The sequence below is a fragment of the Bubalus kerabau genome, chromosome X (assembly GCF_029407905.1).
Source record: "Bubalus kerabau isolate K-KA32 ecotype Philippines breed swamp buffalo chromosome X, PCC_UOA_SB_1v2, whole genome shotgun sequence".
Classification (NCBI taxonomy): Eukaryota; Metazoa; Chordata; class Mammalia; order Artiodactyla; family Bovidae; genus Bubalus; species Bubalus kerabau.
This window is the reverse complement of record NC_073647.1, coordinates 141,418,499-141,445,550: the sequence shown is the minus strand read 5'-3', so window position 1 is coordinate 141,445,550 and position 27,052 is coordinate 141,418,499. Positions and strand designations below refer to the sequence as shown.

At 41.0% G+C, this 27,052-nt stretch overlaps 2 protein-coding genes across 6 annotated transcripts in view; one reads left to right on the top strand and one right to left on the bottom strand.

Moving 5' to 3' along the window:
- CNKSR2 (connector enhancer of kinase suppressor of Ras 2) overlaps positions 1–19,162 on the top strand; it is a 283,089-nt gene extending 263,927 nt beyond the window's left edge. For 4 of the 5 annotated variants that reach the window (XM_055564830.1, XM_055564829.1, XM_055564828.1 and 1 more), the window contains 2 exons: positions 14,312–14,508; positions 17,527–19,162. In XM_055564830.1, coding sequence (XP_055420805.1) covers positions 14,312–14,508; positions 17,527–17,742 — 413 coding nt within the window. In that variant the 3' untranslated portion in view covers positions 17,743–19,162. Of the gene's footprint in view, positions 1–7,090; positions 8,631–14,311; positions 14,509–17,526 lie in introns of those variants that run through there. The other variant, XM_055564831.1, reaches the window with a different exon arrangement.
- A 730-nt stretch (positions 19,163–19,892) lies between these two features.
- On the bottom strand, positions 19,893–23,419 carry KLHL34 (kelch like family member 34). Its single transcript, XM_055564833.1, has one exon. It carries the CDS (start codon positions 23,405–23,407, stop codon positions 21,449–21,451), a length of 1,959 nt encoding a protein of 652 aa, XP_055420808.1. The 5' UTR covers positions 23,408–23,419; the 3' UTR covers positions 19,893–21,448.
- Positions 23,420–27,052: the final 3,633 nt, after the last annotated feature.

Sequence of the window (27,052 nt, the reverse complement as noted above, 5' to 3'; positions counted from 1 at the left end):
TTTATATACCATTTTAACAAAGCATAGTAAATTATGGAGAAGTGACAAAAAAACAGAAAGGGGGTTTGGATTTCTAAAGTGGTAAATTTTGGAAAAGTTTATATATGGGGAAACTAACAGAAGATAAAGGCTATTTTAGTAAGATTTGTTTGTGCGGACCCATCTTGATGCCAACTTTCTGTCTTCAGTGTTAAGCATTGTTCTCCCGGAATGCAAGAGGAGAGGACGAACAGTTTCTGAGTGGGAAACATACGTCCTGCTTTATGGCAGTTAGAGGGATGGCCAAAGGTCTTTCTGTGTCTACTGTTTCTTAATTACCTTCAGTTCAAAATAATCCTTAGGCCAGAGTGGTATATTTTGAGGTGGCATATTATGATTCCTTTCAAGTTTTTTTTTTAAAGGTTTTTTGTTGTTGTTTATTTTTCATTGGAGTGTAGTTGATGTACAATATTATATGTTACAGATGTACACAGTATAGTGATTCACAATTTTTAAAGGTTATACTCTATAGTTATTATAAAATATTGGCTATATTCCCTGTGTGGTACAATATATCCTTATTTATTTTATACATAGTAGTTTGTACCTGTTAATCCCCCACCCCTACATTGCCCCTTCTTCCTTCTCTCCCTACTGGTAATCACTAGTTTGTTCTCTGTATCTGTGACTGTTTCTTTGTGTTATATTCACTAGTTTTTGTATTTTTTGGATTGCACATATAAATGATATTTTACATTATTTGTCATACTCTGTCTGACTTATTTGACTTAGCATAATGCCTCCAAGTCCATTCATTCCATTATATGCCACATCTTCGTATCCATTCATCTGTTGATAGACACTTGCTTCCATATCTTGGCACTTGTAAATAAAGCTGCTATGAACACTGGGGTGCATGTATCTTTTTGAAATAGTATTTTTTGTTTTCTTTGGATATATACCCAGGAGTGGAATTGCTGGGTCATATAGTAGTTCTAATTTTAGTTTTTTGAGAAACTACCATAGTGTTTTCCATAGTGGCTGTGTCAATTTACATTCCCACATTCCCACTAACAAAGCTTCCCTTTTCTCCACATTCTCACCAACATTTGTTATTTGTTTTCTCTATGATGATAGCCATTCTGTCCAGTGTGAGGTGATATTTTATCGTGGTATTGATTTGTATTTCCCTGGTGGTTAGCAGTGTTGAGCATCTATTCATGTGCCTATTGGCCATCTGCATGGCCTCTTTGGAGAAATGTCTATTCAGATATTCTCCCCATTTTTTACTCAGTTTGTTTGTTTGATGTTGAGTTGTATGAGCTGCTTATGTATTTTTGATATTAACACCTTATCACAGGTAAACCCTTTGCAAATATTGGTCTGGCCAAAAAGTTCATTCTGTTTTTTTCAATAACTACATATGAAAAACCCAAATGAACCAATCCAATATTTTCTCCCATTCCGTAGGTTCTTTTCATTTTGTCAATGGTTTCATTTGCTATGCAAATACTTTTAAGTTTAATTAGGTCCCGTTTGTTTATTTTTGCTTTTGTTTCCTTCGCTTTACTGATCTCCAAAAAATTGCTCTTATTAACACTCTTATCTAAGAGTGTTCTGCCTGTGTTTTCTTGGAGTTTTATGGATTCCAGTATTATATTCGGGTCTTTAATCCACCTTGAGTTTATTTTTGTATATGGTGTTAGAGAATGTTCTAATTTCATTCTTTTACATTTAGCTGTCCAGTTTTTCCAGTACTGCTTATTGAAGAGACTATCTTTTCTCCATTATATATTCTTAATTCCTTTGGATAATAGACCATAGGCACATGGGTTTATTTCTGGGTTCTCTATTCTGTTCCAGTCCCCTTCCGTTTTCAAGTCTATTGTAAGCACCAGAACTCAGCTGTTTTATATCATATATATATATGTATATACACACATATATTAATATTTTAGTGATATTCTTTAAATTTGCCCTAAAATTTATTATTTTCTATGTATTTCAAATATATTAATCCATTTAAATTAATATATTCATATAATATACATTGTTAGGATAATTTTATAATTACATTATAGTCATATAGTTGTATCTGTGTATATGTATATATATATTTATACTAGTAAAGTAGAGCTTTATTTTACTGATAATCCTTAATTATAAAATTATAAGACAAAAATGGGGAAAGGGTTATACAGCTATGCCATGAACTCTTTGAGGTCAGACTATCATCTTTGTATATTTACCCCTAACATTTGATGTAGTATACACACATATATATACACATAGGCACCCATTAAATCCTTATTGAACAATGCATGTCTATAAAAATGAATTCTTCCCATTTTCTGTTTTAAAATCTGAAATATGACATTTGGAATGACAATATAATGTGGCCGAATTCCATAGTACATTTTTCTAATATATCTGTAGGCTCTTCATTGAATATAAACTCAGGGTAAATTGAATTAACATAATAAGTACTTCTGTGACTATTAAATATAAAAGACCTTTTCAGTTGTTACTAATATATAAGCTTAATTTAAAGGATACTTCAGGTGTACCTTTATTTCAGGTAGTGGTTTTAATGCAGACAGGAAAAGTAGTATGTGATATACCCATAAGTCCTAAATGCACTTTAAGGTCATAGTATAGTGGTAAGTAGTTTAAGATGAGATACCACTTCATAAGGAAATATTCTGTCTCTTGTGAATTATACACAGAGAATGGAATTGTTAGAGTAACATTCTAATCTGGAAACAGTATTTCCTTATCTGTTTTGCTTGTGGCTAGGTTCATCAAATATTTTTATTATACCTGAAATTTCTAATTAAAGATATCCATAAGTATTAGATGTATAAGCACAAACTATATTACTTTTTGCTATTTATCACTTTATTTTGAAAAAGAATACTTCATCATTCATAAAATAAAAGACTTTCTAGTCCCTCCCCCATGGTATTAAAAATAAGCAAACAAACAAATTTTTTAAAATCTGATATTATGTCTATTTGAGCTTTATCTTTACAAGGAAATAGACCCTCAAAATTTGAACAGCTACTACTCAAGCCACAAATAAGTCTCTCTCTTGGTTTGAACATTCTGAATCAAGGTTTCAGCCCACTTTTTCCAAGACTTTCATTGAGAAAAATTATCACTGACTATCAACTCATGGTGTTAGATATTCCTGTTTTACAAAAAGAAAAACTTAAATGTGAACATATACATTTAGAAGAAGAGAGAGATCCTGATAATCGTAATAAATCAGATCTTTTTCAAAAGCTCACAGCAATCTGTACTCTCCCAGGAGCTCCACATGTGTTACTATTGATAGGCTTGGATGTCTGCCTTGTTATCTGCAAGCAGCTTAAGACCAGTTGTCAGTGGCTTTGCCCTTAAATTTGCCCTCAGGCTCACCGATAATGGAAGTGAGTATATGGAACCAGTTTTCTCTCATAACTCAGAAGTAAAAATCTTTGAAAGTGCTGTTCTGGCTTAAGCACTTCTTATTTCCATTTTTATGTATTTCCTTCTGTTTCATTCATTAAGTAAAAGATTTATTTTTTACCTATTTTGTATTCAAACTGAATCATTCTCTTGCAAATGTTTGTACCCCTATCCTTACCTTATAATCTATTAGCCTGATTACATTTCTAAAAGTTACTTCTAGAATTTCTATTTCTGCTTATAATTTGAGTGTAAAGAGTTTTAAATTCATAAAACAAAAAGGGAAAGAAATATTTTTCTCACCATATCCTACATAGATTCAGTCTGTAAAGAGCTGGCATGAGAAGTGGATCCACACTGGAATAAGTCATCCTATACACAACATGGCATTACATCTGGGTACACCATTCACATCTCAAGGGGTTTAGTAACAGGGAAGTAGGATCTTTCTCTTTCTACCCAGCTGGGCTGGTGGCCTCACAATCAAAGGTTTCAGTGATGAATGGCAGCTCAATAATTATTTAAGTAGTATGCCAAACAGAAACATTACTGATTTTCTTGGGCTAGGATAGATATATTGCTGTTGTTTCAAAATGTACTTGATTAAAAGCTTGTTAAATAGTGAAGTATATTTTAAGAGCAGGAAGTAGGAAATGAAATATTTTTTATAGTTGGGATATTGACCAAAAGAATAAAAACAATCAAGAGCCATACAATTTAAGTTTTGGGGGTTTTTGTTTGTTTGTTTGTTTAGAAACATGCAATTTCCACTTGTCCTTAAAAAAAATAAATAAACAGGCACAAAATTTTGTTGTTGTTTAGTCCCTAAGTTCGTGTCCGACTCTTTTGCAACCCCATGGACTGTAGCCCGCCAGGCTCCTCTGTCCATGGGATTTGAGTAGGGGTAAAATTGTCAGTTTGGAGATGTCAGAAATGGCAATCCACTCCAGTATTCTTGCCTGGAGAATCCCATAGACAGAGGAGCCTGGCGGGCTACAAGTCCATAGGGTCTCACAGAGTCGGACACAACTGAGTGACTAAGCACAGCACAAAAATAGGCAGAGTGAGAATGCCTGATGAAAATACAAAGGGAGGGGAAAAGGAATATTGAGACCCAGAAAGGGACTTGCAAAAAGTTGAAGACACATAGATATGAGATTTGCAGAAGTTAGGCTTTCATAGAACAGTATCTTTATGAAATATGTTTTTGTGCTTTAGAGGTTTCATGTAAATTAGCCATATACCAGTCCATCATATCTGACCCTCCTCGCCTGCCAATGCTGTTCATACTTGAGATTCAGAATGCACACCCCAAGACATAGATTCAGCAGGCTTGAGTCTGGAAGTATCTGTTTATTTGTTCTGTTTGCCTCAAAAATAAAGAGGAGCTATTTAACGCTTACCTAAAAGTGTATCTTTAAAGAATTTATTCAAGCAGTATACCACAATCTCTTTCATTTTGCCATATTCTCAGTAGACCAGGATATTTCCATCAGATTCCTTGGCAAAAATCTTGAGATTATTTGAATTACATAATACAGTGTTATACTGGTGACAGGACTGAAAATAAAACTCTGTGTGATGTGTCCAACTACAAAGCTTGTGACTTAAAAACTCCTTATATGTGCAGTACAAAAGTTGGCATCACTCAACCAGCCCTCCCCACAGTGTAGCCCATCACAGTGTGACTGGCCTAGTGCACGAGGTCTCAGACTGCAGTGGGCAACAAGAATCACCTGGGTTGTATGCTTAAAATGCAGATTCCAGAGTTCCATACCCAGAAATTTTGATTGAGTAGAGTAAGGGCAGGGCCCAGTAATCTGTATTTAACAGACCTCTACCCTGAGATTTGGTAACCTGACCACTACTAGTTGAAGAGACACCTTGCCAGAGAGTTACCTTCTCTTACGTTAGTATATACAGACTTGGAAATAGCTGAGCATGCTAAGTCGCTTCAGTTGTGTCCGACCCTTTGCAACCCCATGGACTGTAGGCTGCCAGGCTCCTCTGTCCACAGGATTTTCCAGGCAAGAATACTGGAGTGGGTTGCCATTTCCTCCTCCAGGGAATCTTCCCCACCCAGGGATCAAACCCACATCTCCTGTGTCTCCTGCATTGCAGGCAGATTCTTTACCGCTGAGCTACCTGGGAAGCCCTGGAAATAGCTGTAGTCACTTTGAAATAGTGATCCACCCCCCACCATCCTGCATGTTGGCAAGGCCTCAACTGAGGAGGTATTTCCAGTCTCTTGAAGTAGAATTTCCCAATCCTAATTAAATGGTGTCTTAAATGTAACTAGGATGTGACTTGATTACCAAGTCTCTAGTTCAGATTTAGGATGGGTTGAGTTCACTAGAAATTAAACCATTCGTGTAAGTTGTTTTTGAGGGGAAATATTTGAGTTGCATAGATAAATTAGAAACAGTTTACATTTAAGGATGACCTTGTGCCAAGCATTAGATTGCCTCTGACTACCGTTTGAAGTTCGATGACCTTATGAAACAGTGGTAGAATCCAGAGTTCGCATTACAGTATTATAATTTTCTTAAAAAAAAATAAGGTGTTGTCTTTTCTTTCATTTGACCTACCTATGAAGATTATTTAGTTCCCAGCCCCTTTTCTGCAAAAGAAGGTTATGATATGATAAACAAAAATTAGATCTGCTGATTTCTGAACCATACTGCATCCTATTTTCTAAATACTGTGCTGTGGGCAACACACTCCCTTCCCATTTTATAAAGGAGCTGGTAGTGAACAACATGCTGTCTCTGTTCCCTCTCCCAGTTTTTTCCTTCTTCTTGATATAACTCAAAAGGTACTAAAGGATGTAGCAAATAAAGATCTGCCCTAGGTTATAAAGAAAAAAAAAAACTGCTGATTGGTGCCTAGAGGCAATATTTGAACTCCTCAAAATCCAAAATAAAATGAACTAAAAGAGACTACAGTTTATTTTTAGCCCACTTGTTCTGAGTTTTCCAAGTCATTCAGAAACTTTAGTCTCTTCTAGTTTCTTAATTCCTAAGAATGTGGCTTGTGCTCGAGTGTCAAGTCACCCTTTCATCACGTTGACCGTGTGAGAGCTTTTCACCTCTGTTCACTTTGTATTGGTCTGCATTCGACCACTTCCTTGGAGCCACACTAGCTGGGCTTTTCTGTCTCACCACTCAGCACGTGGTAGCATGTGAATCGGGTTAGTTAGATAGAAGGTGGACCAGAAAAGTTTTCCTCATACTTCTTGATTGGATGAATTTGAGGAAAGATCTTGTATAGAACTACAGTTTATTTTTTTAGAAGATTAATCATTTTATATGTGTATGGAGAATACTTTTAACATAAACTTTCTGATTAAAATTACAGATACGCATGTACAAGTATAGAGGTGAGAAAAGATATATCTGTGCTGTGTATTATTTTGTATACATAAGATTGGCAATTCGAGATAACCAAGCTTAAAATAAAGTCCCATTTTTGGCCAAGTAGACTTGCATGCCAACACAAAGACATTATGGTATTAAAACCATATGCAATTCTAGCCATATTTTTCTCTTTTCTCTTCATTGGTATTGCATGATGGTATTTCTAATACAAATACTAATATGCTTTGGAAATAATGGCACTCGCAGGTCTTTCATCATATTGTATCACTGCTTTATCATATTAGGCTAATACACTGCGAGAGTTGGTAGAACCTCTCCATGCCAAATCGGATCCACTTCTGTTGGCACTCAACCCATTGGACTCACAGATTGATAAGCTAATGTTTAGAGAATTTAGATCGGAGAGAGTCGGCACGACGCAGACTTAACATCAACCTCTTGCAAGCAACTAAAATGGCCTCGTCCTTGCTGTTTATAACAGAAAACAGACTTTTAAAAGCTTAGATCATCAAGTGTTTTGGATTGGGGGCCTCCCTAAAGGGATATTAAGAGGGGCAGGCCACTCTTAAGAAGAATGCAAGCTTTCTTCACTGGGACTAGCATAAGATCAAAGCCAATCAAGATGGAGCACAGTGACAGAAAACTGCTGTTTCTGTGGGTGAACAGAGGGAAAGGGTACTGACTGGGGAAGGGCTCAGTTGTGTTCTTCTGTCACAGGAAAGGAGAGGGATCAGCTCCAATAACTAGAAAACCCTGGCTGTTCAATGGACTCTTAAGTGGCCTCTTGAAGGCAAAGCAGAGAAAGCAAATTCTGTGTGTTAAGTGTATTTTGCATTTTTAAAATTTGACGTGCTGTATTGTACTACATTAAGTGTAATCTATTAAGGCAAGGTATCTACAACCTGCTCTGAAACTTACTATGTTTATTCTATTATAAAGTGTATTCAGGTGCAACACAGAGACTGCTTTCAGTGGCACTAATGAAGAAAATGCCACATGCCAGGCTTTAGTAGATTCCTCAGCTAAAATCCTAACTTTCTCCTTACTTCTTGGCACTTGTATACAAATGGTGTTGCCTCATAGGACAGGCATGAGCTATTCTTTTCTGTAAAATTTTCCAAATCTATAGGCTGTGGTTTTCACTTTGGAAAAAGTATTTTGTCTGGTTGTCTTTCAAAATAGTTTCAGATATTATTTAATACTATGTAACTGGGTCCCTTATGGCTCAATATTGCTTATTTTTCTTCTGTAGTGGATGTGAAATTTCCTTTATTTAGTTGGATAAGATACTCTGTAATAATTTTAATGCTAATTAATGGATATTTCATACTGTGCAATGAACAGATAATTTAACATTGTATTTGGAAATGTTTTTTTTTCTTCCTGTCGCCGCAGTGTGTGGTATTGCATAATGTGAATACTTGTAAAAATATAAATTACATAAAAATAAAAATATGACCAATTGGTATCAGATCTTTTTAGATAGCTAAATAATTTGCTAAGTATGCTTGATAGTAAATATCTTTCTAAAGAGGAGTAATCTATGCTTCTTTCTCACAAATGGAATTTGTGTTGTGAATAAAATCACATTGCTATGCCTTACAGTTGCCTCTGTGCTCTAACCATTTTAATGTGTTTTTTTAAGCATATATAAAAATGATGGTTCTGGTATATAGAAATGCATCAAAAAGCATTATGTTGGTTTTAAATATTCATGGGATTGTCTTGAGTCATTCTCCCTGTTTAAGTCATAGTAAAATTCTATGATATGAAGAATTTTAGTTTTTTCTCATTAAGGAATATGATGACCCCACATTAATTTTTTAATAATCATCTTTTAGCTTTGTTTTTAAACTGTATCCTTTATCAATTCCTTCCTAAGAACCAGGTACCTTGACTTCCATGTCTTTATATAAATTTTCTAAATTCGCTAGGTAAATATAGAATCTGTTATTTATGTTTGCAATTCTCCTTCAAAGAACCTTCCCTTTGGGTCAATAAATCAATGCCAAGGACACCAAGATTTTGCCATCTGAACTATTTGTCATAAAAACTACCATAATACCCTGAAAATACAACCACTTTCATAGTTGTGGCATTAAACCACATAATTCGACAGAAATTACCTGCTTCAAGAATGAAATGTAGAATAAGCTTCAGCTCTGTCTGTGGTGTCACCTCTTTATGGAAGTCAGCTTTACTTTTGTGCAGAAGGGATTTACAAACACTGATATGGCTGTACTTAATTTTGGTGAAGCACAAGGTCATTCGTACAGGGATGGGTTTCACATATTCCTTAAAAATTCACTTAGCAATATTGGTGGACTCACTCAAGCTGTCCTTTCAAAAAAAGGACTTTTTTTTTCTCAGTTTTTTTCATCAGACAAATTATTGTTATTTTGCCTAAAATAAAACAAACCAATTAATTCTAATTATAAGAAGGGTAGTTGATTACAGAGTAACAAGTAAAAGCCAAGTTTTAAAATCGTATGCTTTATAACAAACTGTCCTCCCCCCAGTTTTACAAGGCATAGCTAGTTGACTTATATAAAAACATGAATTAAAAGAACTAATCTTTCATTATAAAACAATTCAGATTATAGTGTAAACTCCTGAATGCATAATCATCTTTAGCAAAAAAAACCTACAGACATTGAACCTATCTCCATTAAACCCATTAAAACTTTGGCACCTTACATATAAATAAGTTGTTCATTATGGCGCACTGGTAAATTAGTATTCACAGAAAACAGTCCTGTGTCTCAATGCAAATGCTAATTGCCTTTCATGGTGAGAATAGTGCTCCACATACTTGATGCCATTCGCCTGGAAGCCTTAGAGCACTCCGCAACCGTACAAGAACGAATACCTCTCACATTTGACTGGTGACTAATGCTACTATGTCCAGCCTTCTCCCCCACTTGTGACTTAGCCTTTTCCAGCTTTCTATGCTCATTACCCAGTTGTGTTGTGGAAGGAACAACTGTTTCCATGAGGACATCATTATCCTATTTTAAAAGAGCACAGTTCCCTTCCAAAACATGTACAAGAACTGATTATTCATTGCTGACTTGATTCTTTAAGAGCCTAGTTCATATACTCGTTTTGTTTTGTTTTCATTTTTTACTCTCCTTCCACATTGTCATTGCAGAGGCAGGGAAACAGCAAGGACACCAGAATAACATTTTAGGTTGCCACACTTGTAAACTCTGCTCTTAATTTTCACCAAAGAAACATGAACGACATTACACAAGAGACTGGCATTAAAAAATTACTCAGACTGATACGGAGTCCTCTTTGGAGTACTTGGTGTCTAAAGTGAAGAAAATCATCACTCAGTTTAAACATTGGGTTCATCAGACACCATGTCCTGTAGAAGACTGGGAAATGCAAAGAGAGCAAGGCATATGCACTCAGGGAAAGTTGCAGTCTAGGTCTCTAAAGGTGCACATGGAGTGAGGTACAGAATGAAAAAACATTGGGATTTCTCCTCAGGTTTCATATCTCATTTTCTCGAATATCTCTTCTATCTATCTATTAATATAGAGTAATACATATATTGAATATTTATCAACAAAAGTGTTTTAACTGAAAAGGGTATACAATCGAACAGGTTTAAAAACCACTGGGCATGAATGTAAGGAAATACGTCAACCAAACATCCTGCAGTGTTTGAGGAATGCATTATCATCTGCTATTAAGCCTTTTCAAGAAAGTTCCAACCAACTATTATTTTCTATTGGCTAATCTTTTCTTTGAGCTTTTATCACTGCCTGGAGGTCATATGCAACCTGAAGGAGCCAGACACAACCATATTGATGCTCAGTGCATTTCTTAGAGTCACAGTGTTTCATGGTGTAGCTAGAGTATAAACGAAACGATAAAGAGGATCTTCTTCTAGCCCTGCCACTATGACACAGCCAGAAACGAGCCCTCCCTTGGCTCAGAATACAAGTTATCCATAACTTCATTGGGATCCTCAAATCTATCAATGAAATTTTATATAGGAAAGAGAACTTTATATGTTCTCTTCACTTTAATAAAATTGAAATAGAAAAGTGTGTCATCTGACACAGGACTGATTTACATGTTGTAAATGTAAATGTGATTTGATGGCAAATTTATTCCTGCATAGGCCCAGAATTTCTGAATCAATTTGATACACATTTAAATTTCATTGTATCAGGGATACACTTCCTCTTGAGGAATCACAGAAGGTTCCTCTATATGTCCTGTGGTTTGCATGTGGTTTTCTACACTTTACCAACTTTCAGAAACCATCCATTCAAATTCCGAAAGAGCTGGGCTTGGGGCCAGTGTTCCCATGACTGAACTGGCACATTGAAAGAAAGTCAATCAGGAAGCAGACCTCACCAAGTACTTGCCTCCTCTTCCAAAGCAAGCCTCTTCTAGGAGAAGAAAAGCAAGGGTTTAAAAGAGAAACCAGAAGAGAAGGAGACGAAGAAGAGGGCAAAAAGAAGAAGTAAAGGTGCTTTCACATTTTCAGTTGCAGCGGTAGCCCCGATTGAGTTAATTGGTATTCATCTAAGAAAAAAAAAAAATCAAGGAAACCAGTTTGAAAATTATAAAAGAAAATAAAGGTCTGTTTTTGTCTTGAATGTTGAGTTCTGTGTTGTTTTGACTGTTGAGCACAGTGAATCAGATTTCAAATGTGACTCTGGCCCTCACCCCCTTCCTCTGAAAATAAAGGGACTCTTTGTCTAGTCTTAAAATGTTTAGTACTTGGTGGCATTTTGTAGGAGCCTGGCATCTCAATCCTTCATTCTCCTCACCCCACGACTGTGTCTTGTGTCGCATATGTGTATGGTGTGTAGGGGTGGGGGAAGGAGGCCTGACTTGTCTTTAATATCTCTATTCCATTCATAGCTTGGAAATGTTTCTGTGTTCTGTCTCCTTGTGATTCTCTGTTCCTATGTGCTGCCCAGAGATAAATCCAAGCTTGATTCTCCTTACAGCTGTCAAACCAGATTCTTTGTAGAATTATATGTCGTACTTTGGTTGAACATGTTCCACCTCCCCCCTCCCTTAATGACAAGAAGAAGGAAAAAAAAGCTTTCAGTGTTCAGTCATGTTTGTCATTTTTTATATTAAATCTTTACCATTCTTGAAATAAAACTACATTGAAATTTTATTTTATAATCCAGCATGTGACTCAGTATTCCACAAACTGTAAGAATTGAGGAGAAAGAAAACTGGGTAAGAATGTTTTTTCAACAAAATATATACTCCTTACAGTGTTAGGTAATATGGAAGAAGGTTATCTTAAAAATTTACTATGTGGAAATATTTCTGCCTCGCTTAAATCCTAAAACTATTATTTGAATTCCTTTTTTCTTTACCTTCCTTTAAGAACTGAAAAACGAATAATACGTTAGGTTTCATGATACCTAGACTACTATAATTCACATCTGTTAGGGCTCCGATTTCTCCCCCACCCTCTGCTTTATGAAATTTTTCTGGCTTAAGATGCAGTCTTGCCTTGAAGCAAAAATAATGATAACTACTAAATAATTCCTCAGGGTTCTTTCCTGGCCTATGATTTTATAAAATGGAATTATGCTGTTCAAATGTATCCTTGTTTTTACAACTCCATTTAGTTTTACACTGAATGACCTTATGATTTTTTGCCTTCCTGGCTCCAAACCGTTCTGTTTAAAATTCCTTATCTCATTTCAACCTTAGCCTACAAGGCAGCTAGTTCCTCTTTTTACAGTCCTCTGTACCCCCACCCACCCCTCAGAATCCTCTAGGTGCTGCAAACATTGAAGGATGAGGCAACAGAAAATTAAAAAGCTGTTTTCTTTTTTTGTACTTTTAGATTATAGTTCTAACTTAGATATATGATTAGAAAGTTAAAGTTTGTTGTAGAGGAATAGTGGTAGCAGGTGCTGATAACAAAGGACTTTCTAATGAGAGAACTCAATAATCATACTTACCAATAGTTGCTAACCTTAGCAGGAAAGTAAAAATTGAATATGAAACTTAAATGAAGTCACTTTTTTATCCTAAAGGTGATCCCTTCAAGTTAAGGTACTGTGTTTGTGGGCTTTGGGGGAAGTTTTAGGTACACTCTAAAAAAATTTTTTTCAATGCTGTATTTTAAACATCTCACAAATTCATTAACACCTCCTGTTTAATACACAGTTCAAATGATTCCTGACAAAACTGGCAGTCTAGAAGTCTTATTAAAATCATGAATTCTGGAGCCAGACTGCTCAGTTGGAATTCCAACTCCACCACTTAGTAAATGTGACCTTGAGCAAGGTACTTCCCTGCTAGAAAATGAAAATCAAATAGATCTACTCTTAGTACTGCTATGAGGATTAAACATCATGCATGTTAAGCATTTACCCTAGTGCCTGACACATATAAATGTTTACATTATTACCAATTAGGGTGTCTTTAAAAAAAAATGTGTCAGAAAGCCTAAAATATTCACATGGACCATGGTGGAATGAATGATATTCCATATTTACTTTTTGGGCCAATGTAATTAGCATTCCTCAAATAGGACTCTTTGGCTCTCTATTAAAGGAAATGTAATATAACCCTAATCCTATCTGCCAATCCAAGCAAAATCCAAGTTAATCTTTGTTTATCATTGAGAAAAATACATCAGTAGTCAGACAATTCAAGAATAATATGGTAGTTTGATTTGCTCAAATCGATTCAAGATGCTTTCCTGAACCAGACCTTTTTTTTTTTTTTCCTCAAAAATATTTAATTGGAGTGTTTTCTTCCTTGGTCTTTCAAATGTTAAGTAGCTTCCTTCAATACATGCCAGATTTTTACTTACATTTGCATATAAACATTCCCACATGTCATTCTAATTAAAGCATTATTATTGATGATAATTTATGATCATTTACTATATTTACAGTGTGGCAGGCATTACTATGGCAGTCACATGAAACCTAATAATCCTCTACAGCATACTTTTGGAAGATTTTTACAATCATATATACTCTAGCGAATGCCATTCCATCTTATGAATTCTAGAAAAATGTAAATATCAGTTCGTTCAGTATTGTTAAACCAGGAGAGCTCTGTTACTTAGCACATCTATGCTTATCAGTATAATGATAAGGGATATTCATTACTGTTTTAAAATGTTAAATTATGTTCAGAATTGTTTCTGTGTTGTGTACCTTTTGTACTGTAATTCTTTGAATTTAATGGACTCAAGATATGTACAATGATTTGCTATTTATTATGAGTATTTTATTAAAGCATCCTATTAATTATTCTAAACCAATTGGCTGCCTGTAGCTAGTCTTACCCAATATAACTAGCAACTGTGGGTTTGATGGGTTGTTTTTCTTTTTTTTAATGTAATAGTGTTTTCCCGATCATTCATTATTCCGTTTCTCAGATATTTTTTGTTTGTTTGTTTAGTAGATTTTTGGAATGTCAAATCACTGTATTACACTGGATTCATATTTCTCTGTTTTTTGTTTTTTGTTTTTTGTTTTTGGACATTGCAGGTGAAAGTAGGGAAGAAAAGTTAGGAGACTCTTTGCAAGATTTATACAGGGCATTGGAACAAGCCAGTCTGTCGCCTCTGGGAGAACATCGCATTTCAACCAAGATGGAATACAAACTATCCTTTATAAAGAGATGTAATGATCCTGTGATGAATGAAAAACTACACAGGCTGAGAATTCTCAAAAGCACTTTAAAGGTAAGATATGAAATGGAAGGAGACATTCGTTTTAAGAGATTCATTCCTGAAAAAATCAATTATCAGATACTCTAGGGGACAAAATGGGAGGGGGATAAATAGAACGAATGTAATAAGTGTATTTGGCCAAAAGGAAATAATCTTAGCTTTATATTAACATCTCAGAGCATGCACAGACTACATTTTATGTGACTTAGTTCTAGGAGAAAACAGGATATAATTTTTTTTTTTTTTTCAAAAATGTAGGGCTAGTGTTATTCCTCAGTCTTTTGTTTTCCTAAGATAAATATGCCATGTTGTAGAATTGATACAGTTATTAAAAGAGCACAGCATTCATGCAGGGGTGGGTGCTAAAAGGGTTTGAGATATTTTATGAATATCTCTTGTAGCACATTTGGAGTGAAGCCACATTGTTTCATATCCCGTGTGGAAATTTTATAATTGTGCTGTATACATTAGCAGTTCCCAACTCACGTGTTACTTTTTTCTTATACATTTCCATAAGCACTTACATTGTCTCCAGTCTTCTTATGCCACCCCCAGATTGGGGAGGAGGTGGTGAGGAAAGGGAAACAGGCAGGAAGTTGAAGAAGGAGCCAGAAAAGTCAGCCCCCTCACTGTGTGTCTCAGTGGAGAGGGCCTGCAATACATACTCTCCCTAATCAGACCATGCACCCTGAAAAACTCAAAACCAGAAAAGAACTGTCATACCAAGTTTGTGATGCAGTCATCTCAAGAAATAGAAGGTCAGAGAGTTCGTTTGGAAAATATTTCAGATCTGTAGTCTACTGCTGAGGTTTCATAATTTTGAGACAGAGTACCAAAGAGATCCTGGACTTCTCTGGTGGTTCAGATCAGATCAGATCAGTCGCTCAGTCATGTCCGACTCTTTGCGACCCCATGAATCGCAGCACGCCAGGCCTCCCTGTCCATCACCAACTCCCGGAGTTTACTCAAACTCAAGTCCATCGAGTCAGTGATGCCATCCAACCATCTCATCCTCTGTCGTCCCCTTCTCTTGCCCCCCAATCCCTCCCAGCATCAGAGTCTTTTCCAATGAGTCAACTCTTCGCATGAGGTGGCCAAAGTACTGGAGTTTCAGTTTTAGCATCATTCCTTCCAAAGAACACCCAGGGCTGATCTCCTTCAGAATGAACTGGTTGGACCTCCTTGCAGTCCAAGGGACTCTCAAGAGTTCTCCAACACCACAGTTCAAAAGCATCAATTCTTCGGCACTCAGCCTTCTTCACAGTCCAACTCTCACATCCACACATGACCACAGGAAAAACCATAGCCTTGACTAGACGAACCTTCGTTGGCAAAGTAATGTCTCTGCTTTTGAATATGCTATCTAGGTAGGACATAACTTTCCTTCCAAGGAGTAAGCGTCTTTTAATTTCATGGCTGCAGTCACCATCTGTAGTGATTTTGGAGCCCAGAAAAATAAAGTCTGACACTGTTTCCACTGTTTCCCCATCTATTTCCCATGAAGTGATGGGACCGGATGCCATGATCTTCATTTTCTGAATGTTGAGCTTTAAGCCAACTTTTTCACTCTCCACTTTCACTTTCATCAAGAGGCTTTTGAGTTCCTCTTCACTTTCTGCCATAAGGGTGGTGTCATCTGCATATCTGAGGTTATTGATATTTCTCCCGGCAGTCTTGATTCCAGCTTGTGTTTCTTCCAGTCCAGCGTTTCTCATGATGTACTCTGCATATAAGTTAAATAAACAGGATGACAATATACAGTCTCGACGAACTCCTTTTCCTATTTGGAACCAGTCTGTTGTTCCATGTCCAGTTCTAACTGTTGCTTCCTGACCTGCATACAAATTTCTCAAGAGGCAGATCAGGTGTTCTGGTATTCCCATCTCTTTCAGAATTTTCCACAGTTTATTGTGATCCACAGAGAGGCTTTGGCATAGTGGTAAACAATCCACCTTCCAGTGCAGGAGACACAGGTTCGATCCCTGGGTCGAGAAGATACCCTGAAAAAGGAAATGGCTACCACTCCAGTATTCTTGCCTGGGAGATTCCATGGAAAAAAAGAGCCTGGTGGGCTACAGTTCATGGGGTTACAAAAGAGTTGAATATGACTTAGCAACTAACCAACAACCAAAGAGATCAACAAAATAGGAAATGCATGATTTGAAAAAACTTCTGGTAGCCAGCAGCCAAGTTCTCATAGTCAATTAGCTCTCAGTTGATATTCATGTGAATGCTGTTGCAAATCCATGGGACAACGTAATGACCTTTTGATAACTAAGACCAGAAGTTTTAAAGAGCTTTAATATACATAAGAATAATTCTGGTGCCCAGCTAAGGTCCAGAGATATCCTTACTACCTCCCACTTCACGGAGCCCCCATTCTCATTCAGGTCCAAACTACCAACTGATCATCTAGAAGGAGGAGATAGGACAATGCAAAAGTAACTCAAGACACAATGGGCTAAGCCCACTCAACAGCAGTGATCAAATGTTATGGGGACTTACAGAAATGACGGAGAAAACATTTTTTCAGTTGTTTAAGGAAGGCTTGAAGAAATGAGAGGCATATGAACTGGACATTAAAGGATGAGGAAGAGTTTCCATAGGCAGAGATGGGAAACAGGATAGGCCCCGAAGGAAAAATAAACCAGGTGCCTACATGTAGAAAAATGTACCTGAGGATTTGAGTCTAGTGAGTTTGAGTATTCAGTGAACCAGTGAAGTTGTTCAATCATGTCCGACTCTGCAATCCCATGGACTGTAGCCTACCAGTCTCCTCCATCCATGGAATTTTCCAGGTAAGAGTACTGGAGTGGGTTGCCATTTCCTTCTCCAGGGGATCTTCCCGACCCAGGGATCGAACCCAGGTCTCCCACATTGCAGGCAGACACTTTACCGTCTGAGCTACCAGGGAAGCCCGAGTTTGAGTATGACAGAGCTGTTTCTTCTGGGCTTTTGCCTATCAACTCTTTAGTTAAAATCTGAAGAAAATTGTCCCTTTTGTAACTCTTGAATCCTTTTATTTTTCAGGCCAGAGAAGGGGAAGTAGCCATTATCGATAAAGTACTAGACAATCCAGACTTGACATCGAAAGAATTCCAGCAGTGGAAGCAGATGTACCTCGATCTTTTCTTGGATATCTGTCAAAACACCACCTCAAATGACCCATTAAGTATTTCTTCTGAAGTAGATGTAATCACTTCCTCTCTCACACACACTCATTCATACATTGAAACGCATGTGTAAGTGTATTGTGCCGTCTGGCCATTTGGTACCTTCTGGTACTTTGAACAAGTATATAAGGTAGTTTTTATATCAACGTGTGGGACACATTGACAAGCTATACTTTAATGTTACCATTATATGAAACAAACCCTATATGGTCATAATACCACTGTCTTTAATGAGCATTTGTATATTTTATATGCAGTTAGTGCTCAGCTTATGTTTACCATGTGCAAAATCAACTGTCTTCAATGATTCAAAATTAACTTTTGCAAACAACCCTGAAGACAGGTGGTCTTCAAGTAGGAAAAAAAAACACAAAAAGGCGGTTTTCTATCTAAGGTCATCTTTTCTCCCTTTAATTTTATATAAACAAGACTTCAAAACTAAATCACATTTTTTCAGGTGCAGACATCCTTGTGGGTGGGAAAGAATTTAAACCTTTTTTATATTTATTAAAATGTTCTAAGGATTTTCTTAAACATTGCACAAAGTTTAATGCTGTAGTTTTATTTTTGTGAAATGTAGATGCGCATACATACAAGAGTTAAGCAAAATAGAAGAGCATCAACATAAGAAAAGTTCAGGTATCAAATATTCGTCTTAATAGTCTATTAACTTGTGAAAGCTGGTTAATGGAAATACTATTCCATATCCATGGGGACACTCAATGGTGTATCAGGGCAAAGCTTTGTAAGATGTTTTTGTAACTGAGACCAAAATTGAAGATAGAGCTGCTTTATTTTCTTGGTTTAAATCTTCCTTTATTTTTGTAGTGATGAAATGCTGATTGTGTACAGAGGAATTTGAGAGTGAATTTTTTAAAACACACTTAACTCACCCAGAAAGGCAGCTAACATATATATATATATATATATAATTTCAGCCCAAACTCATGTTTTTAAACTCCAACTCCTAAAAACCTACAAGGTATAAATGGAAATGAATCAACTTCCCAGTTAGTGTCCAATTTTCCCCCTAGTCTGTTAGTGAAACTTATGTAATTATACTTCAGGCAGGGAAGTAAAATATGTTTGGTTACAGGCTGATGTGTGTTCTAATATAGAAAACAATGTTGAAAACGAAAAATGTACCTCTCTCCTGAGGAGCAAGAGGATGATGGTCATTCAGAGAGATATTACATTGAACTATACAATAGAAACAATTTTTAGAGGTTTTTCCTAGTTTCATGATTTGTTCTATAGAGTGGATAAAGTCTATGAAAAAAATCCTCTTCATATATTTCCATTTATAAGCATCTCATTTTTGAAAAGTGATCACAGCATGATAATGACTGTGCTGCTTTTTAGTGTCTGGCTGCATAACGTACAAGTCACAAATTGCTGGGTTTTGGTTTTGTTTTGTTTTTTTTCTTTAGAAGGAGGAAGAGACCCTCCTTTACTATTCTATATCCTGAAATCTACTTCTAATCAGCTTTATACTGTTGCCTGTACAGCTCAGTGAATGTACTTTCATCTCTAAGAGTTCAGATATCTGCCAGTGACTATTTTTGCTGTAGAGAAGAAAGTAAAAACTCCACAGCGAGGATCTTTTTCTTTGCTTTCGAAACCACCATTGAATCACTATCGTTTTGCAGACTTTGCACAACTGTACAGGAGAGTGGCCTTTCTACAGCACATTTTCAGTAATCCTATATTTAGTCAAAGTGGATGAGAAATCATGTATTAATGTTTGTATGGAATTTGGGGTCCAGTGTAATATTTTTATCATTTAAAAAAACCTATTTGTAAAAACATTTATTTACTGCATGGATATTGATGCACATTAAATTTGTGGGATTTTGTATATGTAAAAAAAAAAAAAAACCAAAAAGCAAAAAAAAAAAAGAAACTCGTGTCCTAAAATGAATTGTGCTTGTTACAGGTGTTTAGACTTGTTGATGTTTACTAGACCAAATGTGTACATTTACTTAAAAATATCTGTACCTGATGGATGTGTCGTGGATACAGTGGCCAGATTGTGCCCCTGTCAACAGCGAGCAGTTGATGGAAAGACTAGCTGTGTTGCTACTAAGCGGCTTTTACTTTGGTGAAGTTGGCTCTGTTGTTTTAAATGGTAAAAAGTAAACTAATGAATTTTAAAAGACTCGTGGCTAGCTTAGCATGAAAGAGACCTTTAACGCTATATATCTGTACATTTTATTGCATTAGTTTCAAATCTAGGAGAGAGGCGGCACTGTAAACTGAAGTCAAATAAATTCAGCTCTTAATGAATCCTTATAAAGCACCTATTTTGTTCATGCAATCCACATCACATTTCTTTGTGACCGAATCACACGCCACCCCACCACCCCCAGTTACAAGTTTTAACTTTGTCACTCCACTGTGGTATAAGCCAGAAGAGGCAATGTCCAGTATATACAAGAATCTTCTCTGAAATCCTGCAAAATCAAGTTGGTTTCCCATTTACCTGACACAAACTTTAAAATTTCACCTGCTGCTCTTTCCTTTCTCTGTGATTCTTTTGGCAAGGTGGGGTAGAGGGTCTAGGAGGCAGGGTACCATCAAAAATAAACTTAAAAAAAATTTTTTTTACAAGTATTACCTACAGCGTATCTGCCGAATGAACATTTAAAGAGGATGAAAGAAATAGGGGTTTTGTTAGCTGCTGCTGCTGCTGAGTCACTTAAGTCATGTCCAACTCTGTGCAACCCTATGGACTGGAACCCACCACGCTCCTCTGTCCATGGGATTCTCCAGGCAAGAATACTGGAGTGGATTGCCATTTCCTCCTCCAAGGGATCTTCTGGACCAAGGGATAGAACCGCTTCTCTTATGTCTCCAGCATTGGCAGGCACTAGAGCCACCTGGGAAGCCCCATTAAATGTTCCACTAAATCAGAGAAGCCGGATTACTATGGCTAAAGTGAAGTGAAAGTGAAGTCGCTCAGTCCTGTCTGACTCTTTGCGACCCATGGACTGTAGCCTACCAGGCTCCTCTGTCCATGGGATTTTCCAGGCAATAGTCCTGGAGTGGATTGCCATTTCCTTCTCCAGGGGATCTTCCCAACCCAGGGATCGAACCCGGGTCTCCCGCATTGTAAACAGACGCTTTACCATCTGAGCCACCAGGGAAGTTATTATGGCTAAGGGCTGCACAAATAAAACCAATAAGCTGCCAAAAGTCAGAGCAAAAGCAGACTAGGATAAGTAAGGATGAAGTACAGAAAAACTTAACCTAGGTTATTTTCTCCAAAAATAAAGTGCTTTCTAGATTTTTTTTTCTCAGTTCCGTATCTATATTAAACCATCAAAGCAGAACTATAACCATGATTCTGTATCATAAAATCATAGTTCTCCCTACAATGATTGCATGTTTTTTAACCAAGGCACTTTCCCATCACTATTTATTCAGATAATGCCATCTTCTAGAACCATTTATTACAGTCATTATACCTAACAGTTTTCTGGTCTGGCATATAACTTATTATTGTACGTTTTTTGGCTGTTTGGCACAAAAATAATCACTGTTTGGAACCTGGGAAACACTTTTAACTACAAGAGGGAAAACGGGGTCATATTTTATTTTTGAAAGTCCATCTCTAGCCCAACATGAGAATTTCTAGAAATGCCCAGCTCACTGGAGATGATTCATATATCCTAAGTTTGATCCCTCCTGTCTCCCATTCTCAGAATAAGGGCAAATGTTTCTCTTTGGTCAAGTCTAGGAAAAGCCCACGACTTGCTCCTCCCTAGCCCCGAGGCTGCTTAACCCATTAAGCCCAGAACAAAATCCGGTGTCTCTCCCGGCTCTCCCTCCCTCAGCTCGTCCCCACCCTCTGCCAGCTGCAGCACTGCGCACTGCAGGCCGCTCCAGGCCCAGGGCAGCGCGCAGCCAATGTCCTCCCAGCGGTCCAGGTCGAGGTCATAGCCCACCACGTTGCGGGTGGGCACCTGACGTGAGTCTCGCCACTTGAGGCCGCCCAGTAGCAGCACCGTCTCCTCCACCAAGGCCAGCCCATAGCAAAAGCGGTCGTAGGGTAGCGGCCGCAGCCGAGTCCACTGGTCGGTGCCGGGGTCGTAGCGCTCGATCTCGGAGAAGGGCTCGTAGCGCCCCAGAAAGGCGAACACCGCGCCGCGCAGGGCGGCCATGTGGTGCCCAAAGCGGGCTGTGCCCATGGGCGCTCTCTTGCTCCACGCCTGCTCCCCGGGGGCCAGGGAGAATACGTCCCGGAGGCTGCTCGCGCCGCCGTCGCCTCTCCCCGCCTTGCCCCCGGAGATGTAAACGACGCCGCGATCCCCGACAGCGCCCGCATGGCCGTGCAGAGCCCGCGGCAACGCCCCGGCCGCCGTCCAGCGGTCCCGGCGCAGGTCATACATTTCCACCGAAGCCAGCGCTTGGCCGCCCGCGCCCAGGCCCCCGACGGCCAGGAGTCCCTCGCCCACGGCGCCGCACCAGAAATGGGCCCGTGCTTCCCGCATAGGGGGCACCGTCGTCCACACGTGAAAGCGCGGGTCGTAACGGTGCACTTGCGCCACGACAGCCAGCGGGCCGTCCGCTGGGGGCGAGCAGGCGCCGCCAGACGGGCTCTCCCCGCCCAGGACGAACAGGAAATTGCCCGCGACACACACGCTGTGCCCCAGCAGCTGAGCAGGCAGCCGCGTGAGGCTGCGCCAGCGGTGGTTGTACACGTCAAAGGCCACCACGTCCTGGGTGAGCTCCCACTCCTCCTCCTCCACCTGCTCCTCTTCCTCCTCCTCCTCTCCCTCCTCTTCCTCAGGCTCCGGCTCCGGCGCGGCGCCCCTGCCCCGGGCTGCCCGCGGGGGGACCACGACTTCCTCAGTCACCACCTCCCGCCCCCGGCGCCCCCCAACCAACAAGATGCGTGTTTGAGGGCTCCGGACGCTGGTCTGCTCGCCCTGCATGAGCGGCTGGCGGGAGGGCGACGTGTGGTAGTTGAGGGCCTGGATGATGAGGCCCTTGACCCGGGCGGGCAGGGTGAGGCCGGAGCCCGAGTACACGCGCCGCAGCACGTCGGCGGGCACGAGGCCGAAGCGGACCCGCTCGAGTAGCTGGGTGCAGTGGGCCAGGCGTTCGGCCTCAGGCTCCTGCCGCAGCCAGGCCAGCGCCAGGCCCAGCAGCCGGGCCTCAGGCACCCGCGCCACGTTAGGGGCACCCAGCACGGCCCTCAGCGACGCGGGGTTGAGCTCCAGAAGGCCGGCCGGGCCCGCGCCCCGCGCCAGCAGCTCCCTCAGGTGGGTCACGATGCAGCGTTCGGCCGCGCTCAGCGTGTGCGCCAGGCCAAAGCGAGCCGCCACGTTGGCGGCGAAGCAGCAGTTCTCCGGGGCCAGCTGGCGCTCCAGGTAGCGGCCGCAAAGCCCCAGGGCCTCGGTGACCTGCAGGTAGCTGGCGGCCTCCAGCGTGTCCTCCACTGTGTCCATGGAGAGCGGCAGCCAGGCGGTGTAGATGAAGTCCAGCAGGCGCTGCAGGCCCGCCGCCGACGGCACGTGCAGGTGGATCACGCTCGCCTGGGATTCCCGGGTGTGACTCTTGAACAGAGCCCTGAAGTAGTCGCTGGAACACGCGAGGAGCGACCTGTGCGCCGGGAACTCGCTGCCCTCCGTCTCCAGCGTCACGTCGCACAGGAAGCCCTCGGCGCGCAGCGCCTGGTAGCCGGTGAGCAGCGAGCCGCCATGAGCTTTGCAGTAAGACAGGAAGTAACTCATGATGCCCAGGGCGGGAAGCGGCCGGGCCGGGGCTGGGGCCAGCCAGGCGCGGCCGGAGGCATCCCGGGACACGGAGCCCCCGGGCCCCCCGCGCTAGCCGAAGAGCCCCTAGCAGGGGTCCATTTTTGCCTGCTCAGCTTAAAGCCCAGGCCTCCTTCATACAGGTCCGCAGATCTGCCCGTACCCTTCTCAGGGCAAATCTGGTAGGGAAACGATTTCCAGAAGCACCTAGTAGCGGAGAGCGCGGAGTCTGGAGTTTTCCGGGAGGTGCAGGGTTCGGTTTCGGCTGCTGCCGAGGCTGCCAGCGCGTTGCCCAAAACCCCCTCCCCGGCCCTGTTTGGGGAGCCCACACCTGCGCGCCTGGGGCCGCAGTGGCCGCGCACCATCACCTGGAAGGGCGGAGCTGTGGATGGACTGACTCCCGAGGCGTGCTGAATCTCCGACGGCCCAGATGCACAGATGGGTCCGGACGAGGGCTGTCCGGGAAGTGCGGGGCGAAGGCTCTGACCTCCCGAGGGTGGACAAGGAGGGTTCTGCGGGCACCGGCGAGGGCCGGGGACAACTAACTAAGGGGCAGGGGGGGTGAACTTGTTCCGCGCGGAGGATCAAATCAAAGCCTGGGAGATTAGGGAGGAGGGGCGCGGGTCAGCGCGACGGGTCGCAGGCGTGATTGGGCGCCACACATAACATGCCAGTAGCTCACAGTGACAGGAATAGCGCGCGGCCTCGGCCTCCCTGGCGCGCCCCGCCCCGCTCCCCGGCTGCTGGCTGAGAACCGAGGGCGCGAGAGGAAGAGGCCCGGCCTGGGACATGACTCTCGTGACCCGTCAAGCCGCCGGTCACCAGGGGGTCCCGGTAACCCGGCTGGGGGTGCGAAGAGCGCTCACCGGAGAGGCGCGAGTCGCGCGGACGCTGTGCTTGGTGGTGTCTGGGGAGGGGCGCCCGGCTGGGCTGGAGGAGTGACGACCCCCTTCCCGGGGCTCCGGTGGCTAGGGAAAAAGCCCCTGGCTCGCAGCTTTCTGCTTAAGGAGGCCCTAATTAATCCTTCGGGAGCGGGGATTAAGCGGCGATTTTGCGCGCTGACACCCAGGAGCCCGCTACGCGCAGAGGAGCCGCTGGCCGGAATCTTGCCCGGGCGAATCCAGGCTCCCAGCCAGCGGCGCTCCGAAGCACGCCCCTCACCTGGACTCACACTTGCGTGATGCTAGGCCTTACTCTGCGCCCTTCCCGAGGTCTCCCTGGCTTGTCTCACACTCCGCTTTCAGGAGTTTGCGCCCACTTCGCTCCCCGACCCCGGCTGAGTTCTCCCTTCCTGTTCTTAAACCCTGCCTCACCCATCCCTTGGCAAAGTGGACGAAGAAATGTAGGTGACTTGGGTTTTCTTCTTTTGAATGACCACTTCCTTTAAGAAAATAAGTCTTTGTAGTTTCTCTCCCCGACTTTCCAGTGTATTAGTCGCTCAGTCGTGTCCGACTCTGTGACCCCATGGACTGTAGCCCGCCGGGTTCCTCCGTCCATGGAAATCTCCAGGCAAGAATACTGGAGTGGGTAGCCATTCCTTTCTCCAGGGGATCTTCCTGACTCAGGGATCGAACCCAGGTCTCCCTCACTGCGGGCAGATTCTTTACCATCTGAGCCGCCAGGGAAGCTCCAGGCTTTCCAGGCTCTGATCTAATTAAGGTCCGCCCCGTCCTCAGTGATGTGATAATGGGCAGTAAGGTTGCAAAGCTGGCAGAGGCTGCAGTTTCAAAGCGCCCCTCCTCAGGAAGTTATTTTTATAAGGTGCACCAAGCACAGAAATGATGGCTGCTGCTGCTGCTAAGTCGCTTCAGTCGTGTCCAACTCTGTGCGACCCCATAGACGGCAGCCCACCAGGCTCCACCGTCCCTAGGATTCTCCAGGCAAGAACACTGGAGTGGGTTGCCATTTCCTTCTCCAGAAATGATGGCTAAAACCACCCTAATCTTGAAACATTAGGAAAGCCTTTCTCCATCTCCAGCACCCTGCTCTTAAAGAACTAAACAATTAATATAACTGCTCTTTCTTGCCAATTTGGAAAATTCTGTGTGTTTTGCTTTCATCTAGAATTGATTTTTCTGTTTTCTAATACAACCTCTCTGGTCATCTATTTTAAGCAAACCTTTTGAATGCGTTTGAAGTGACTTGCATTTCTTACAGTTGAGGTTGTATTTCATTAAAAAATAAAAGCCAAGGAAGGATAAAATTCTATCATTTTCTGCCTGGTATGCCATTGGTATTACAAGGTCTCCACTTAGAAGTAGTTCTTAAAGTACATAAAAATAAGTAAAATGATTTTGCTTTGTTGTCAAAGATGGAACTGTTGTATGACTTAAATTAGACAAATTATAAAATGCAGGCAGGGGCTCAGGTTAAGGGCTTGCTTAAACTCCAGAGGCTAAAAATACTGCAATTTGAATTCCTAATGTAGAGCTACAGATGGGTTGGGGGAGGAGAGGATGCTGGTTGGTTTGGGTTTTTCTTTTCTTCAGTACTAAAATTCTTAGCTCAAAAATAAAATACCAGCTTGGTTCACTATGCACAGATCTGTATGGTGAAGTTAAATGGGCTTTACTCAACCTGATAGAATTTTGCTAGAAGGGATATTTGACATCATTTAGCCAAACCTTTTCCCTTTCCTCCCCCAATTTTTTGTTTTTCTTTTTAAAAATGTGGCTGATGAGCCCCAGAGGGAGTACGGTTTGTCTGGGTGACTTGGATATTGAGTTACAGAGTCTGGACCTATATTATGTGACCTCGTGTATGATAAAAATAAAGTAGTGCAGTGCACAGTCAGTTGATTTAAACCAAATTTCAAAGTGATGAAGTTTAAGCACAGTTTTTAAAACAGCATATTTCCAACCCCCAAATTGAACCACACATCCAATCAGCTCTGTCCATCAGCATGCATTCAGTTTGAATGCAAAATGTCACACTTACTTGAGAACAGAGATGGTGTGGAAGATTTTAAACTCTTGACATCAAAAATCCAGTTTTACACAAGTACCTGTTCATTGCCAGCCCAACATGCCACTTTAACATATTTTGCCATTGAGGATATGATGAACTATGTTAAGTGAGAAAATTTTCCTATTAGATGTGTCTACAAGGTCTTCTTTAGAAAATATATTAAAACTGTCAATCCATCCAATAACATTATTGTCCTTTGAGTAGCATTTATGGAAAGTATCAATATTTTAATTTCTTGGCAATATTAAGTAGGATGTGATTGGTCTGTTGAAAATGATCAGCTTATAAGTTGTCCTCCCCCTTTAGACTATGGACTTCTTGAGGCCGGGAACTGTTTCTTGATCTTTTTATGTCCATCCTGTGTCATAGTCTTTGGCATGAGTAATGTTGAGTTGAACAAATATAGGGAATGGCATTGTCAGTGGGAGGAGTAAAGGGTTGTTAAGAGGGACCTGACTTAAGACAATTACTTCTTTCTTTCTTTCTGCTTCTCTTTCTTCCCTTCACACAGCTGCAGTTGCAGACACCTCCTGATACAGCCATGAACTAACATCCCTAGGAATCAAGTGGCTCACCATGGGTAGCCCACAACTGAGAGAAGGTTGGACCATATCATCCAACTCTCTGTCCTACATCCCTATTCCTTTACCAAGACCA